This window comes from Pocillopora verrucosa, chromosome 5 (assembly GCF_036669915.1).
Source record: "Pocillopora verrucosa isolate sample1 chromosome 5, ASM3666991v2, whole genome shotgun sequence".
NCBI lineage: Eukaryota > Metazoa > Cnidaria > Anthozoa > Scleractinia > Pocilloporidae > Pocillopora > Pocillopora verrucosa.
In genome coordinates, this window is record NC_089316.1 from 13,808,141 (window position 1) to 13,826,836 (window position 18,696).

The following is an 18,696-nucleotide window of genomic DNA, read 5'->3' on the forward strand; positions in this document are numbered from 1 at the left end:
AACTAAGGGGAGAATCTTTAAGATCCGACTCATTTCCCTTCAGTTCAGAGAGATCGCGGCCCTAAAGGTCGTTAAAGATGATGCAGGGACTTCGAGGGGATTTTCGGAGAAAATTTGGTTCAAAAGCAATAATCATCTATCTTTTCCTTTTTCAAACAGAGGTGAAGAACGTTGTTTATATGTTGTTGAATCCCGAAGCAGATCAGCGACCAACTCTTAAACAAGTTCTCCAGCATCCCTGGTTCTCAATGGAAGTCTAAACTCCTCTCTGTATTAAGGACCTTGTTTGCTAATTACGAGATATCTTTAACCTTTTGGTTTTTTTAGTATGACCGATTACTTGTAGTCGGTAAAATTGCCTTGTTAAACTGTCTGTCGTTACTGAGAGTCTGTAACAGTGGCCTTGAAATGTCGTGTAGTGAGATTAGACAAAAAAAAAAAAAGTAGATTGTCCGACAGGGTTGGATAATGTCAAACCAGTTAAAACGGTTTAGCGGAACTAAATGCACAAACTACCTGAACTTTTCATAGGCTGAAAAATGCACAAACTAGATAAATTAAATCCACTGTAAAATTATCTGAAAGAAAAAAATGTACACCATGTACACGGGTCCTTAAAGTAAAGTACAGCGAAATGGAGAGCATGTTTATGGATCCTCCAAGGGGTCCTAAAGATTTGAAGCGAAATGTAGAGTCCTCAACAGGGCTCCTACGATGTACAATAAAGTGGACAATCTCCTTCATGGCCCTTGCAGACCTTGTAGCGTGATGCTCCAATAAACAAGGCCTTAGTCCGAGGGGAAATCTTCCATGTGCATTAAGATTTTTTTTAAACATTTTGCTGTAATTTTAATTCAAGTGTAAATAAAATGTCGCTTTTGGAAAAGAGTGTACAATACGTTAAAACTTTGTTTCCAAATTAAAATGAAGAGCCAAGGGTCCACTTCGATAAAACACCAAGGCTTGGTCAACTCATTCTTTATGTCTCCTAAAAAAAAAAAAAAAAGCAAGACCTTTTAACAGTCTAGACCACGTGCAGTCCCTCCTTTTTGGCGAAGACGGACGCTTTTCTGAAGCACACATCGTTGTCTATATTTCAGAAAAAAAATCGTCAACACCCATTCTCAAGGATGAATAAACAAAACAAAACAAACCTTAAGGCATGGGGAGAGTTTTTTTCTGTTCGAGGTTCTGCATCTACCAGATATAGTTTGCGAATAGTTCTTTTCTCAGTAGCCGATCTGAAGAAAAACCTTCCACTCAGAAAATTTAATTCAGAGACACTGAGCCCCTAAAAGACGATATCAGTTCAACAGTTATCCGCAGTCCTCATTTTGCATCTCCGATATTTGTGAACCATACCTAAAGTGTGCGCGCCTATCGACACCGGGTGAGATTAGTCAGCGCTACGTAACGCACTTGGATTTTGTGACAAAAAAATAAATATCAGCCTATTCGAGGCATAGAACCATTAAGCCAGCAGTAAACCAGCAAAGAAAAGACAAGCTGGAGGCATCGCTTTTCCTGGTATCTTAGCGTAATTGTTCATTATCGAATTGCTTACAACAGACCATGAAGGAAATAGTGAAAATGTCGAGCTATACTTTGTAAAACTACGGTGAGAGTGTAATGAAACGTTATGAGCATGTCTTACCTTGTAGAAGATCGCGGGTGTCCATCAAAAACTGGTAGTTTCCCTCGCTTCCTTGGTCTTACAGTAATTCTAATACCAGTATGTGGAGTAACACGTTTTTATAATGTTTCAAATAATATGACAGTTATTATTAGAGCTACTTCGGGTTTCAATGGCTTAGGATTAATATTTCAAGAGCGAACGATCTGAAATTCATAATAGTTACCATGAAAGATCTTCTATTTGGTCATCGCATTGAAACCCGTTTACCTTCTGTAGATAAATTCCAAGTGAAATTTCAACGGGACATCCTAAAAAACACATTGTAAGCCTATAACTATTTAACTGACCACGTAATCCGATAGATGTGTTGAACAACCTATACGACAAGAACACGTTACATATGTCAATATTTGGGGAACGAAGGGAGATCGGACAGCGATTCAGAAACGTCGATAACAAACATAAAAGTAATCAGATGACATTTTGAACAAATGAAATAACAACTATTAAGATGAAAGAACACCTCAGAATTAAAGTTTTTTAGATTGTTAAAGAGGTTTTTCTGGTTTTGAAACTTAATTGGAAAATTAAACGAGACTTACCTGTAAGTTGAAGTTTGATTGAGAGTCTATCACATGACATCAGAAGGCGAGAGATCACATGAGATAGCACGGCGCTTGCGCAAGTCATAATTAAAAGCCACGTACAGGGTGCATGAAAGATATTATGTAGGCTGAAAAAGCCAAAAGTAGGAAGAGACCGGCGACCAAATTGCCTAAGAGAGGGTGGGTGTGATAGTGGAGGGAATGTGATCTCTCGCCTTACGATGTCATGTGATAGAATCTCAATCAAACTTCAACTTATAGGAAAGTCTCGTTTAATTTTCCAACTCTATCACAAGACCAGAAGGCAGAGATCCCATAAGACTTGAAAGCGTTGATGCACCCATACGACATGCACTCGAACAAGAGGCATGAAATCCACACAAAAGTAAGAGGTTGAGCATAAACAATGATAACCATGTTTGTAATATATTGTCTAACAGTAACAAAATAAGTAAAGTAGCGCATGTAGTATTTTCAAAACATATAAACGTTTTCACTGGTCAAGGATAGCGGAAGCAAGTCTGTTTCCTTGAATAACCGGTTTGTTGTAATATTTACGGAAGGTCTCTGCAGACTTCCAGCATGCCTTTGCCATGATCTCATGGACAGGGAAGTCCTTTTCATTAGCTTTGGAAACAGATGCTGACGTAGTGCTATGTGCCGTGAACACCTTAGTATCAATACCGCAAAGTCTAAGAGTTTCCTTAGTCCACCTAGAAACCGTGTCCCCAGATACAGTTTTATGGGGCCTAACATAACTAATAAACAATTTTGTTTCGTTATTACGCAAAGCCTTGGTCTTGTTGAGGTATGCTTTCGAACAAGTCGAAGGGCAAATTGTACTGTCTGGCTCAGAGGCAGCAATGTCAATCCTCGTATGTGGGTTTCTGGGGATACTGGTATTGATATGCTCAGCGACGTCAAAGAAATAATTATCCTCCTCTATGGTAAGATGCTGTAGATCTAGGTGGTGTATCGATTGCCCTCGTTGACTCGAAACTAATAGAATTAGCATAAGGACCTTGTGCGTTAAATCCTTTGAAGACAATTTTTCATTGGGGTATAAAGAAGATAAATGTTTTAAAACCGCTGAAACATCCCAAATTTTGTTTTATTTAGGTTTGAGTCTACGCGGTTCAAATACCCCTTTCATAAACCGTGTAACAATATGGTTGCTACCAAGGCTTCCCCCCCGTCTATCGTAACAATGGTAGATAAGGCAGAGCGAGCAGTATTAAGGGTTGAGTAGCTAAGCCCTTTATGAAATAGCCCCGAGAGAAATTGAAGGGCGTCGCTCAGTGGTGGTGAAGAACAATTAATTTTCCGTTCACGACAAAATGCCATCCATTTTTTAACGTATGTGGCATACTGTTTTTTAGTGCCTCTCCTCCAGGATGCCATAAGAATGTCGGTAACCTCCTCTGTAAAGTGATAATGGCTGAAGGATCCCCTGACACAGGACATACCATCAGATGAAGATTCCCGTGTAGTGGACGTGGGCCACTGCGGGAGGGGTGTTCTAGAAGGTCTGGTCGTGGGAGCAGTATCCAGGGGTGGTCGCACAATTGTTGTAGGAGGACTGGAAACCACGTTTGAGTTGGCCAAAGCGGAGCGATTAGTACACCCTGTACTCGGTCTTGACTGATCTTCTGAAGGCATCCTGGGATCGAGACGGCTAAAGGGTGGAAAAGCAAAAAAATTGCCCAGTCCAATTCATAGTAAGAGCGTCTACGTGTGCACTGTTAAGGTCCGCTTGCCACGAGCAGTAACGACAGATCTGATAGTTCAAACGGCTTGTAAACAAGTCGAAATCGAGGCCGGGGTGGCACAACAGGATCTCGTCAAACGAGTGTTTGTTTAACATCCACTCGTGATTATCTGAGAACACGCGTGATTTCTCATCAGCCTCAGTGTTCAGCCGACCACGTATGTGCGCAGCTGAGAGCCAAATATTTCGTGATACATACCATTCTCAAATTTGAACAGCTAGCTGGTTAAGTTCTTTAGATTTTGAGCCCCCCATGTTGTTTATATAAGCAAGGGTTGTGGTATTGTCGATCTGAATTTGGATTTGGCAGTTGTTCATACGGCTACAAAAACACTATAACGCAAAAAAGGCTGCAAGTAATTCCAATATGTTTATAACTCAGTTTCCGAAGGGGTCCATCTCCCCCCGTTTTCTGGGTGCCAAAAACAGTTCCCCAGCCCATTGTTGATGCGTCTGACTGAATTGAAGTGCTGGGGTGGTCGTGATGGATATCTTGTTTGAGAGTTGCGGTATTATCACGCCACCACTGAATTTCTGTTAAAACGGGAGGGGATAATTGCATTTTCCCCCCGTAATCGCCCTTCTTTGCTATTAGTGCAAGATATTTATCCCGCTCAAGGTGGCGGTAGTGAAGTGGTCCATGCTGAGCACCGGGAAAATTGGACACCAAAATACCGATAACCTTTGCGACCTGTCTAATTGTGGGCATTTGTGTTTTTAAGGGCGTAGCGCAGACAGACAGAATCCGTCGAACTTTTTCCTCCGTAAGCGTAACGGTCATAGCAATAGAATTCAATACAAACCCTGAGAAAGTCAATTTCTGAGAGGATATGGAAACCGAGTTCTCTGAATGGATATGAAACCCTAATTTGGTAAACAGCGTGATGGTGTCAATGACATTTTTATGACATTCCGCGGAGGTGTCGCCTTGTAGATGAGAATCGTCAATACACCCTGAATTGCATCAGCACGTGTCAACAAGGTGATCAGTTCTTTGTCTTGGCTGTAATTTCCCAGCGCCAAATCGGCGGCTTTTGTCATGGCTGTAATGGCGCCAATAAGAGTGTCTTGTCCCTTCTGCGATCTTACATCTTGAGCTTTCATGCTAGTCGAAAGCTGGCTTCAGATTGAGGGGTTCACTTTCGGGGTTCGCAAACCCTTGACATTCTCTGGACAAGGATATTTGTCCAGCTTGGCCTTGAGCTTCTTGTTCCCCATCTTTTCTGCCAAAAGATTATTAAAAATAGGCGCCAGACATTTGCGAAGGGGCGGAGATGTCTTCTCGCTTACTGTTAAGTCCTGCGCGAGTTCCTTCAAGAGGTCTTCGCCAGGCATAGCTTGTTATTGTCATCTTTGCCCGCAGAGACGAGGAGCGCGGATAAATCCGCATCCCATGTCCGCAGATTTTGCGGGCCCGTCATTAGAGGCGGTTTCACCGTCCTCATCGGAGTCGTCGTGCCCGTTCAGGAGCACTGAGCTCGCATTCTCGTTCAAGTTCGTCAGCTGGTTCAGAACTGGGGCTAGGGCAGCTTTGAACATATCCGCAAAAGTGTTTGCTGAAGGCATATTCTGAGCGCCACTGTCCGTTGACGTTTCAGTGGCGCGCTCGTCAGTTGTGTGGTCTTCGTGATCGGACATAATCACACTGAATTATTGGCACCCAACTACGTTAGGGCCTCGGCTGGATTCCAATTAAGGCTAACTACGTTAATCTCTCCAGCACTTCGTGTCAAAAAGGTTTGTAGCGTAGAAAACCAAGCTCCAAGAATTTGTATGACGTACCGCGTTAAGCGCAAATCGTGCAATGACTTGTACAAGCGCAGTGCTATCTCATCGGATCTCTGCCTTCTGGTCATGTGATAGAATTCAAGAGCAGTTGCTATATTTTTATGTTTAGCCTGTAACATTTAATTGCCTGTAATTGGTTTGATTACTTGGCATGTTAATGAGGCCCTGATTAGTTTTCTTCTTGTGACGTTTTATTTATTGAATTACATCACAATTAGCTCATTTCGCATCAACCACTCGCCGAGGTCAGACGTATTTTGGGCTGCTCTCGGAAGTTGTTAAGATTGCTTCAAAATTAAACAAGATGGACGAGGAAAAACTAACACCTTTAGTCCCCACCGACCATCGTCCTAAGATTGAGGTAAGTAACCCTAATTTTGCATTAAATTCTTAATGTGCATCTAGCTAAAAACAGGTAATGTGCTGCTTCTGCAAGCAGCCGCTGTAATGACTATACTTGAATGACGGCACAGACTTAAAAATTAATTATGAGCAATCATGACGTATTGCATAGTTAAAAATTAATTCATCAATTATCATATTAGCTCAATAGCAATTATCTGATTATCAATTAATACATTGCGTATGGTAACTATCGAGAGATTTTAGCAAGATAGATTTTAGATAATAATGCATTTATTGTTTCCCAGCCACGATACCCATTATATCTATAGGCCTTTCTACGCCTGAAAAAGAGGTCGACAAAAGGAAAAAAATCAAACGTAACAGACGCAGAAATTAAGCTGTGGAAGATTTCACTGAAGTAAATGGGAGAAATTTGTAATTAAAGCAAAATTACCGCTAGTGAGCTCCTTCCCTTACGGCGTTTTAGCTCCAGAAAAAGATCAATATGTTAATGTTAACGACAATGTGACCCCTTATTTATTACATATTGGTATTTCTTGAAGGCAGAAAACAACAAATTTTGTCCATGATATGACACCAGCGCGTGCATCATAATCAGGCTAAAATCAATGGTGCCACCTTTTCTCTATACGACGATCGATATCAACACTCAGAGCTTCCTCGGTTTCCCTACTTTTACCGACTCATGCTAACCAGCGCGGGAAATGCATATATTAAACTTCAGTTACCTACAACGCTTTGCTTAAATTTGAATAACCTGACACGTCCACAGTGGGTGACGTTGAAGAACTACAAGATTAATCTGTAACATTCTCATGTAATCAGTTCTTATACACTGTGATAAACACTAGTAGAAACACACTTTTTTTGTTTTACTTCATTCCTTTTTGGCTTTATGGGTGTGTGTTTGTGTGTGTGCTTGGATCGTCAGAGGTAGTCACATTCGTTTTTAAGCTCAGAGTGGATCAAATACCTAATTTGATTTAATTTCTCGTCGTTTAAAAGGAAACCTGTACCAGCCAAACACCTGTGAACACTTCCACCACAGTGGACTCTAAAGGTAGGGCAAATCTCTCCTTGTTTTTCTTGGGAGATTATTAGGACGTTGTTTTTTTTCAAAACTCAACATTGCTTAAGAAATGATAGGTGTTGTCACCAAACCTGTGATTTCTCATTTATTTTTCTCCCACAATAACAGCTGAAGTTCGAGCTTTGCTAGTTGGTGCCTTGAATGGATCTTTGGGCTCATCCAGTCTATCAGCGCGTAACCTACTAGAGACGCTCCTCAAAAAGCTAGACAAAGGTACTCCTAAGATGAGGGAGAACCCATCAACCACTGCAATGGTAAGACATTAAGTGATTTGCTTTGTTTGAGTCGATTCATCAGTTTGGTGGGTGAACTGGGATAATTTAGATAAGGGAGGTCAGTTGTCTCTTTAATGCGCCAACTGGTTCAAATGTCGATCGTCGAGTATCAAGGTGGGACAGTGTATCCTAAATTTTGCAAATTTGCATGAGGGTCCTTTCTAGGTTATTGTCAGGCTTGAAGTATCTGGTTATGCTTCGATCGATATGCAACGAAAAGAGAAACAGAACTCCTGTAGTTCTCTTATAGTAGCTAAATTCTTTCGCTTTTGTGTCATGCAAGATTTTTGGTAGATACTTCATCTACACCTTCACTTTAAGTCTTTGCTCTCTACTAGACTTTTGGAAGAAATATTAGTCAATCCATAGAAAATAATTGTGTGAAACAATGTTTGATGGAAATAGTACCGATCATTTGCCATGTTTGAAAATTCTGTAAGTGTCACAACTCAAAACTGCTGCCTGTGTGATGTTCTATGTTTCATGCGCGGTTGGCCGTGTCACACACTTAATGAGTTATCATGAAAACTGTTTTTTTTGCTCTCTTTTTTAATCCATATTTTAACACGTTGTACTGTAAATGTGGTAATTACCTCTAGAAATACCTTAAGAACATTACAAGGATCAACAAATGTCGACATGGTGGCAAAAAATAAATCCTCTTCAGCTGCAATATCATTTCTCCGTTTACAAAAAGGACTTTTCCAAAAATATGTCTAAAGCTCTAACAACATCTGTGGAGGTTCAACCTCCTTTCAGATATTAATGAACTTGTATGACCTGGATTCTACCGACAAAAGTCATCCAGGTACTTGGGGGACTTATAGGGTTTAATTATTGTAGGTGGCATAATAAGGCTTGTTTGGGTTTGAAATGTATAGAGGTACTTAAAAGAGAAAACCTTCTGAGGGTTGGCGTATCCAGCATGAGCCTTAAACGACTGCATCACAAACTGTTACCTTCTATTTCATATGGAATGGAATTTATAATTCACATACATCATTTTTCTTATTTATTAGGTCGGATTGGAGGCTGGAATGAACCAAGGTCAGAACTTTCCTTTGTTCTAAACATCTTAAGATTTCTTGCAGCTCGATTTCGGCTTTTGTCAAACGTAGCACAAAACAGCGTCGAATAGCTGAATCTTAAAAACTACATATAGTTCCTCGTGTGCAAGACCGGTCGAGACGCGTAGCGCGAGCAGCTAATTTTGTGATTAAAGTCAGTCTCAATTTGTTGATTGCTTGTCTCATTTTAAATAATCGAGTTGCACATGAGGTCAAGACATGAAACAATAGGTGTCGCACTCTCCATCGAGTGTGACACCAATTATGTCACGCCTAAAAAACAAATTGTGCCTCGTCAAGTCCAGCAACACGCTGTAAGTGGGTTTCGTTAAAAACGATGTTAGAGTGTATCAAAAAAAAAATCACAAGTCAAAGAACATACATAATTGTTAAGTTAACATTACTGAACTGGTGGGACGTACGATTAGCGCATGCGCTTCGAAACGTTATAAGTGTGACAGGACATCATCAGCATTTGTTACGCATACCATGTTCGCGCGTGCACGTTAAGTTTTGGACGGGTCGGATCTTTGGAGGTTTTTTCGTTAGGATTTATAATGTTAAGCACGTGGCTTTTTCGCCTGTCTTCAAAGGGCTTTCCGTAACTTCTTTTGAACAATAACCTAAACCAAACAAAGAACTCACAAAGTTCCAACCCTTTCATTCAAAACCTAGCAGAGATATCTGCACCCCAGGTAAATGCATCTCAGGAAATGGGTGATGTTGATATGGAGAAGGCTCAGGAGAACTACGACACTACTGGGGACTCTCATGTATCGTTAATTGAAGACGATAAGGAGACAAACAACGAAGGCTCTTCTTGCCAACAGGAAGCAATGGAGGACGAGAGCGCAACACTTCCTTCAAGGGAAATCAATGAAGTTGCGCCTGATCAACATTTGAATTCATTTAATTTACGAAATGTATCCATGGCGGCAAAGGATCGGGTGCACGATTTTTCCCTCGATCTAGCGAATACAACCTCGTCGCAGCCTGATACTTCCAGCCACCTGAATCAATCCAAGTCACCTACGAGTGAATCAGCGACATTTGTGGAGTTTGGTCCAGATCCAGTGAACGAAGAATCTTTCAGTTACCCGGAGAGAGTTTCCATGCTATCACCTATGTACCATGGTAAATTGATGTTCCATCCGCATATTTGCAATCGTTAGAACACCGTTTATCGGTTTAAACTAATAGCACACGAAGATATAACGAAAGTCAATACTTTTTTTCGAATCTATAAAATACAGGTGTACGTGTAATGTTTCAAGTACAGACACAATATCGTTACACCTCTCGATGTAACAACCATACACCCAACCACTTATAAGCGTGACAAGGCTTGAGTATCTAACTGATATAATTTTTAAGATGCGATGTTTTGATCCACAGAGTCTGAAGAGATTCTTAAAATGAATGATATCAGTCCGTGGAGAGGTCTACAAGTAACACCAAATGACACTATGGACACCAGTCCTGGACACCATCTGAATAAAAGCTTCGTCTCTCACCCTGAAGATTTGGCGATGTTCTTTCCCTCTATCGAAAAAATCCAGGAGGCCGAATCAACAATACTTGCAAACGAAATCTCTCCCTGGAGAGGCTTGCCAACTGCGTCGATGTCAGGTTAGTTATCCTTTTTACTATTTTAATCACAATTTTTTGTGGCAACTGGATACCGCTATCAATTTTTTCTATAAAATGCAAATATAAGAAACAATAAAATATTCTATAAAAGTCTTTCCGCTCGCGGTGTTTCACGCCCGTTAACTTCACAGGAAATGTATGAGTGGCTTTTGTTGAACACGATATTAAAGTGTATCAAAAGAGAAAAAAATTACGTTTGAGAGCATAAATAACTGTTGAGACAACAGAACTTTACCGGTGGAAAGCGCGACTATGAGAACACATCATCAGCATTTCATGAGCGTACCATGTTAGAGTGAGCAAATTTTCTTCAGTTTTAGACAAGTAAGGTTTTTGGAGAGTCTTCAAATTAGGAGTTTTAATGTAAGCGCGTTTCCGTTCGGTGGTGTGTGCGTGTGAGTTTTTTTTGGCCAAGGGGTTTTCTGTTACTGCTTTCGAATAATAACTTAAACAAAACAAAGAACTCAAAAAGTTCAAACCTTTTAATTCACAATCTAGCAGAGATATCTGCACCCCAGGTAAATGCATCTCAGGAAATGGGTGATGTTGATATGGAGAAGGCTAAGGAGAACTACAACACCACTGGGGACTCTTGGGCAAACTCTCATGTATCGTTAACTGAAGACGATGAGGAGACAAACAACGAAGGCTCTTCTTGCCAACAGGAAGCAATGGAGGACGAGAGCGCAACACTTCCTTCAAGTGAGATCAATGCAGTTGCGCCTGATCAGCATTTGAATTCATTTCCTTCACGAGATGTATCCGTGTTGGCAAAGAAACGGGTGCACGATTTTGTTCTCGATATTGTGAATACAGCCTCATCACAGCTTGATACTTCCAGCCACCTGCATCAATCCAAGCCACCTGGTCCAGATCCAGTGAGCGAAGAATCTTCCAGTTACCCAGAGAAAGTTTTAATTCTATCACTTAAGGAAAACGATTCATCGGAGACAACGATGATGTCTTCAGGTAACTCAAAATTATCTTTAGGAAGTGATGTGAAAACAGGTAATAATAACTTTTTCCCTTGCGGGATAGTTTGATTATCCATATCAGTACTCGATCAACATTTCTAAATCAAGTTATTTCAAGATACAAAGCGTTATAACAAACCCATGTTTAGCATTTGTTTAAGTTCTGTTACATTATATAATGCGTTCCATGGTAAATCGATGTTTCATCCGCAGATTTGCAACTGTTAACCCCGTTTATCGATTAAAACTAATAGCGTCTAAAGAGATAACGAAAGTCAATACCTTTCTTTCCGATCTGTTGTATACAGATGTACCCCACGTGTGTGCTTCTCCCGTATGGGAGATACACGAAACAGGATGCCCTCCATCGTCTTCTGCACAGACTCCTGTTACTCACTCCTGGAGTTCGCCATTGACATCTGGAAGATCGATAGATATTGGTCTCAAAACAACCTGTGCTACACCTGCTGAAAACAAAACTTCCGGCGAAACTGCAGCAACGTCCTCGGATGGCTCGATAAAAACTGATTTGAATACTACCGATATGCCATCCTTCCGCTGCAAATCAGGGACTTCGGCTAAAAAGGAAAGTTGTGACTTCGGCACATCAGCAACATCCTTAGATATTGATGCAAATCAAGTCATAACAAAATCCTCCAGGTTTGCTGACATTTTTTCGCCATCCCTAAATGAAGTCAAAGAACAGGAGTCAACAGGGGACTCTCTCAGTCACTCAAGAGTGTCGTTGAGAATTGATGAGGTGGAAGCCAGACAGTATTCCAGTGCGTGCGAAAGGAGAAGCGAGAGTCCATCGAAAAATACACAGAGTCATGACAAGTGCTCCGTTAATCCACTCACAAACTCACTAGGATTAAAACAAAGTGATTTCGAGAACACTAGCATCACCTCCTGTTGCTGCGATGGAAAAGCATACATTGAAAATGAAGCTAGTCCATCTTGCTCGAAATCCTTCGGCTTCGTTGCAAAGATGTCAACTGGACTGGAAAATTCCAACCTGGTGTCTAAAAGTGAGTATAGCATTAATACCAAGGAGATGTCAATGGTCTCTAGATCTTTTATTTTGAAAAAGCTTATTGTCTGTCAACATTCTAAGTTTTCTTGGGAACTAGAGAAAACGAAGAGTGCTTTTCCACCCGGTGAGAAATATCGTTATTTGCAAATTCTCATAAACCATAAGCAAACTCAAGATTTTCATTATTAAAAACATTAGGTATGAAAATTCCCATTAGAAAGAATCTTTACTTCCATTGTATTGATCTTAGGTTTATTTCAGGTTTAAAAATATGAATATTATCCACAGGTAGTTGACTTCTCTATTTTAACTTTTAAGGAAGCATAAGGAAACGAAAGCGCGGCGCACCTGAATGTTCTAACGTAGAATCTGTTGAGCCTTTGCGAAAATCCCCGCGTTTTGCCATGGAGACAGGGGAAAATCAAACCGAGTCACCTTTAATAAAAGTGAAGATTGAGCATCAGCATCCACCCGCAGAGGACTTGGGTGACCCGACTGACGCAGCAACATCTGCAAAGAAGAGATCATCTCCCAAAGCTAAAGGTTAAGTAGAGTTGGCTTTTGACTTCTCTTAACAGGACCACGATTTGTGTTCACGTTCTTTTCTAGTTTTATCGTTTACTTAAAAATATTCACTCGTTCCTCAAGAACCCGCGATTCGATACTTTTTAGATTCTAAAATAGTGACATAAGGTATGGGTGGTTGATTCTGTATTTCCAAATGACAGGAAAGACCAGGAAACGGAAGCGCAGTGTTCGAGAAAGTTCAGATATATCTGATAAACCATTGCAAAATTTTCCATGGTTAGAAACAAATGAACCTCAAGTTGTGTCTCCACAAGCTGAAGGTGAGAAAGAACAAGTTTTTGACTTACCTACCTTAATGGGGCGTGTTTAGTTTTGTATCTACCGTTGACTGAGATATTTTATTAATATGTATCTCAACAAACCGCAAGTTGATTTTACCAATTTTTAATCACCTAATAATATCATCGGACAAAATCATGTGGGCGATTATCCCCTGGATGTCACTGGAGGATGATGTTAAGCTATGCAAAACGACACCTTCAACAGCGTCCAGACTGGACTACTCCTCCGGTATCCAAGAGAATGACTGATTTAAGTGACGTCAGTAATGTCACGTCCGCTCCGAATGTTATGGGATCCCAGTGTGAATAAGTATTATTATGGTTGGGTAATTTCAATGTACCTATCATTTTTTTTTTTTTATATTTAGAGCCGCGAGTTAAAGTGGAAGTTCCGCAAAGTCCAGAAGCCTTGGAGTACGCTCATTTCTGCCTCAGAAATGCTTATCACGCACTCCTTGGTGCCACGGCAAAAAATGTAACCATCCAACCTCAGGTTAACACAGCTAATATTAATTTTGATTGGCACTCGGCTAGCAACTTCTTCAGTTTCTATCTTATGGTTTTGTTGCGAAAAACGAGAAAAGTGAGGAAATTCACGAATTATCCTCTAAACACCTTTCGAGCGAAGTAGACTAAATGCTCTTTGTTACCAGAGGTACAACCATATCCTTATTTTCTGTATTTTGTTAACAGTTTTATCGATAGTTTCTATTTTAAGTTAAAAAGGACATGTGGGATAAATCATAACATCAGGTATCTTTCCCCTGAACCATGATAGCGATCACTTGCATATTGCTTTATGGAATTTTCTGCGGTCGATAAAACGAACGTATTTGGTTTCAGGTTGCTGTTGAGCCTTCTCAAATAAAAAGAGGAAATCGTTACAGAGCTAGAAGAATGTGGGACGGGGATTCATTTGTTCCTAAGGTACGTCTTAAAATGTGGTTCAACTAGCCTCATATGAAACTGACAGTTTGTGGAAAGAGTTTTGTCGGGATGGGCTTTAGAGGTATCAAAACTGTCGATCAAAGAAAAATATGGACACCTAAACTATGTCCGGAATGATAGTTGCGTTATGACTGAACACATGGAAGTTGGGAGATGTAACTCGATTACGAGTATGAGAAGAATACTTACTTGCCATTTTTGCCATAGACTGAAGTACGGGCACAAAGTGAACCCTACAAACGGAGACGACGACGAAGAAGGAACTAAGAGGTGGAAGCACATGGAAAGGATGCTCCATGAATCATTTTTTTTTCTACAAAGTATTGCAACTTGGAACTAAGATGTATCACGCTACTCGATGACCGGCTCAAAAAAAAAGAAAAAAAGGAAAATAAATCCCAAAAAATTTTTTCAGAAATACTACTTTTAAAATTAAAACTGAAGCCGAAACTTTCCTGTCCATAGAAACAGAAAAAAAAACAAACAAAAAAACAAAAAAAAACACGCTTTCTTAAGTTAGCACTAAACAACACTAAAGCCAAAATTTTTTTGTGGATTGAAACGAAAAAGAGTAACCAAAAAATTAACGTATAATGGCAATTTTGAAGCATAAAACAAGGTCATCCAAGTAGCAATAACGTTTATTCTGAAACTAATGAAATGTAAATGTGGCAAAGAAATCCTTTTTATTAAACTGTGTATTGTTTTTCAAACGTATTTTTGTTCAGTTCATAGAAAAGAGATTGAATTTTGAGGAGAAATTTTATGGACGTTAGCAAGATATCAGCTCTTTACTTAAAACGACATCGCAGTCCATAACAATCTGAACCAGAAGCCTGTGTAAGGGGAATTATCTAAAGTCTTATTCTTGTCCAAGTCATACTTCCTAGAGTCTCAATAACATTTCAGCGACTATTCTCCTTCAACTCTGGACTATCTCCACGATGGTGTTTTCTGTTCCAGGCGTCCCATCCGAATGAGGAGAGTCAGAGAAACGCTGTGGAGCCAGGAAAAATGGGAGAGTTCTGGGAAAAAAAAGGCTGTCATAAAATTATACGAGATATATGCAACTTGTGTGATTATCCAAGAGTAAACGGCTTTTGGAGCTTTGGTTCTTCCGCTTGCTTGTATGTATCATATGACATTGATGCGTATGTGATGCATATGAGGTTATTTGAAGAGTTGGTCTGAGGTTACCATTGATAAACCTGGGAGCAAGGGTTATAAGCGCACGTTCGTCTCTTAAAAAAATAGGATAAAAGGCTGGAAAACATTTCCTTCGTGATTTTTGTGCATACTGTCAAGGTTATTGACAACTCAGGAACGGATGAACCCACTTCTGCTTCAATAATAATTATTTTTCGAGGGCGCGCCGAATATGAGCTGATAATTAACGCACGAGGCATATAGCATCGATTTGCTTTTAATAATCTCATATTCGGCGAGTCTGAGTGAAATAATTGTTATAGCATAATCGGACTCAAAAATAACTCAGTCAAACAGCTTTAATTTGGCTTGACAAAGTCACCTTACCTTCACTGCAACAAGACAGTTTTTACTGAAGTACATCACAACCCATCATTACTGGAGTAAGTTACTTCTAAGGTAGTTAGGGTAAAGGTTAAACACGAAAACTTTATTTTTCTCCCATTAATTTGAATATCCAACCATATTATTTGTGTTATATCAGTATTTAACAGAGAAACAAAAGTAAAAGTGAGTGAAACATCTTTAGAATTAGAATTTGACTGATTTGATGAGTTTAATGAAGTTGTACTTAATCAGCTTTTAAACTCTTTTTGTTTACTAAATGTATCCATGGCGGCAAAGAATCGAATGCACAATTTTCTCGATCTGGTGAATACAACCTCACCGCAGCCGGACACTTCCAGCCACCTGAATCAATCCAAGGCAACTGCAACTAAATCAGCAATATTTGACATATTTGGGGAGGTTATTTCTACCCCAGGGAGGGCGCTCATTAGGGACAGAGCGTTATTTCTATTTAGAGAAATCGTAGAATGTGTGATACAAAGTTTTTTGAGTTATTTAAAGAACAGTAGCAGAAGAAGTAAAAGTGACAAATATACATCACCAAATGTCCACTAATGTCCTTAGTGAAGGATGGGCTCTCGTCCTTCTTTACTTTCTGGCTGCTTGAGGACTTCGAATTGGTTTTCTCTATCTCAACACCTGTTGCCATCTCCAGACACTCACGAAAAACATCCACACGGTGCTTGGTATCAGATTGCTAACATTACACGATGGACGTTTTGTCTTTCACAACCTCGTGGGAGCTGAAAGGTTGTTACTACATAGCTCCTTACCGCCCATCAACGGTATTCTTGAGTTCTACCAAACATTTCCCAGCAGACTCAGTCCCTATAGGTTGTCTCCTTATCAACCCAACTGAAAAGGACTGGCTGTTTCCGCACTGATCTGCCATACTGGATACGTGCTGTAAACTTGTATTTTATTTGATTCTTGTGTAACTATCAGGTTGCGAGGAAAGGCAATCCAAGGGAACATGATTAGGCATACCAAAATAAAGACACAAACGCACCATTACTGACAATCGCTTACACTGCAAATGAAACTGACAGTGATGAAGAATCTGGTGGTTTAATTTTACACAGAGGCTTAATAGTCTTAGAAGTGGATGAGTTAGTACCTAAATTCACTTGTTACAATTCAGGGAAATATTGTTTTAATCTCTTCGATTTTAATACGGACGTCATATTACAAAGATGCTTAATTGACATGTCGTATTAAGTCAAGATCATTTGAATCAGAACTTTTTTCGACTGAGATAATTAGTTGTACTGTTGTACAACACAGTACATATGTGCGCTATCGCCCAAGGTGAAAAACTAAACTTAAACATATTGAAATAAAACTAACAAAATCACTTACATATCGGTCCCGCTTGTGCCAAAGGTTTGGAACGAAAGAACGAAGTTATTGCTGTTCAAGGCGAAATCTTGCGAAACTCTGGCTCATAGGGACGCTAATTTAGCTTTTATATGCGCGTGGTGACGCTAAAATATCCGATTACAAACCAATAGGGAAAAAGATAAACATTGTAACTACGATCGTAACTAGGCACACAAAGTAATTGAAAATTGATCTAATCAATCGATATCCTTAACATAACATATTACATAAAAATAATCAGACGTGTCATTGTTAAAGTACATTCAAGTACTAATAAGGAAAAAAATATTTCAATCAATTGAAAGTTCTTAAATACATATAATTGATGCCATTAGAGCTCTGTTCTATTTCTGCTCCGCCAATCTTTTCATCAATGTGATATTTGAACCGTAAATTGCGGATGATAGAGAGAGCAAATCATTCAAAGCCTTGTGGTTTTCTATGGACTGTCGCCAACTTTACTTTAAGCATCATTACACCTAATTTGTAACATTAACGTGACAGAGAAGCCAAACAATGATCCAAGAGTTTAAACTCAGCAGTTAAAAATATTTAACTTAAATATGAAAAAGCACAAAATTACCTGCATTAGAAAAATAAACACAAGACAGCAGCACGGACCCTACCTGTAAATAAGTCTTTCAAGAAACAGAAATTAATGTACAGCTCTCAAATAATACAAGGGAAACTACTAGTTTTTGATTGACATCCTCGTCTTCTAAAAGTTAAGATATGCTCATAGCATTTCATTACAGAGTTAACTTTTTTCATCAAACGACAAGTATCATACAAGGATTCGATTCAACACCTTTCTGATTGGAGGAAAATAGTAAGGGAAAATTTTGTCTGGATAAATTTAGCGGTGCAAGATGGCCGCTTTTTTTAGCTGTGCAAGATAGCCGATTTTTTCTGTCTCAAAGTTAATTCTTTTCGCAGGAGTCACGAGTCTCCAGCGATCAGTTTAAGACGTGGTATTTTACGTGAGTTTCTCCTATTTGTCTTTAGACCTGACACACTAAGCAGGTTTGACTCCCCAATCGGTTCCTCCTTCTCTTTTTGTTCATGTGTTTATGTAATACCAGCACTCGCATTTTTTATCGTGTTCTCACCTTTGCTAGAGCTTAACAAGTAGAAACTTCCTAATAATTAATCATAAAAGGTTAATTTTGAGACCAAAAAAATTGGCCATCTTGCTCAGCCAAATTTATCCAGACACAAACTTCCCTGGTTTGTATTTAATTTAGCGTTCTTGCAAACAAAGCTCGAGGGTTCACCTAGAAATCAACCAAGGTATATACACAGGTATAATTTCTTTGTTCTATACATTTCCAACAAGGGAGACATAGAGAATGAGTTGATAAAGCCTTGATGCTTTATCGAAACGGGCCCTTGGCTCTTCATGATATTTTGAAAACAAAGATTTTAACGTATTGTACACTCTTTTCCAAGAGCGACATTTTATTTACACTTCAATTAAAATTACAGCAAAATTTTAAAAAAATCTTAATGTACATAGAAGGTTTTCTCACGGAGTGAGGCCTTGTTTATCACAACATCACGCTACAAGGTCTGCAAGGGCCATGAAGGAGACTGTCCACTTTATTGTACATTGTAGGAGCTCTATTGTGGACTCAATATTTCGCTCCAAATTATTAGGACCCCTTGGAGGATCCATAAACATGCTCTCCATCTC

At 39.5% G+C, this 18,696-nt stretch overlaps 1 protein-coding gene and 1 pseudogene across 1 annotated transcript; one reads left to right on the plus strand and one right to left on the minus strand.

Moving 5' to 3' along the window:
- Positions 1-2,734: 2,734 nt before the first annotated feature.
- LOC136280720 (uncharacterized) lies at positions 2,735-5,344 on the minus strand (annotated as a pseudogene).
- Positions 5,345-6,101: 757 nt separating this feature from the next.
- On the plus strand, positions 6,102-15,260 carry LOC136280721 (uncharacterized). The gene is made up of 13 exons (XM_066166396.1): positions 6,102-6,158; positions 7,169-7,223; positions 7,362-7,507; positions 8,548-8,575; positions 9,271-9,729; positions 9,991-10,224; positions 10,744-11,214; positions 11,528-12,247; positions 12,571-12,795; positions 12,981-13,100; positions 13,490-13,614; positions 13,965-14,048; positions 15,033-15,260. Exons 1-13 carry the CDS (start codon positions 6,102-6,104, stop codon positions 15,258-15,260), a joined length of 2,952 nt encoding a protein of 983 aa, XP_066022493.1.
- The last annotated feature ends 3,436 nt before the right edge of the window (positions 15,261-18,696 follow it).

What these genes read in the sequence shown, in the direction of transcription:
- LOC136280721 (XM_066166396.1), top strand. Translation starts at nt 6,102, where the DNA reads ATGGACGAGGAAAAACTAACACCTTTAGTCCCCACCGACCATCGTCCT. An exon ending in ACCATCGTCCTAAGATTGAG is followed by an intron (nt 6,159 to 7,168) that starts GTAAGTAACCCT and finishes GTCGTTTAAAAG; the next exon opens with GAAACCTGTACCAGCCAAAC. An exon ending in ATCATCTCCCAAAGCTAAAG is followed by an intron (nt 12,796 to 12,980) that starts GTTAAGTAGAGT and finishes TCCAAATGACAG; the next exon opens with GAAAGACCAGGAAACGGAAG.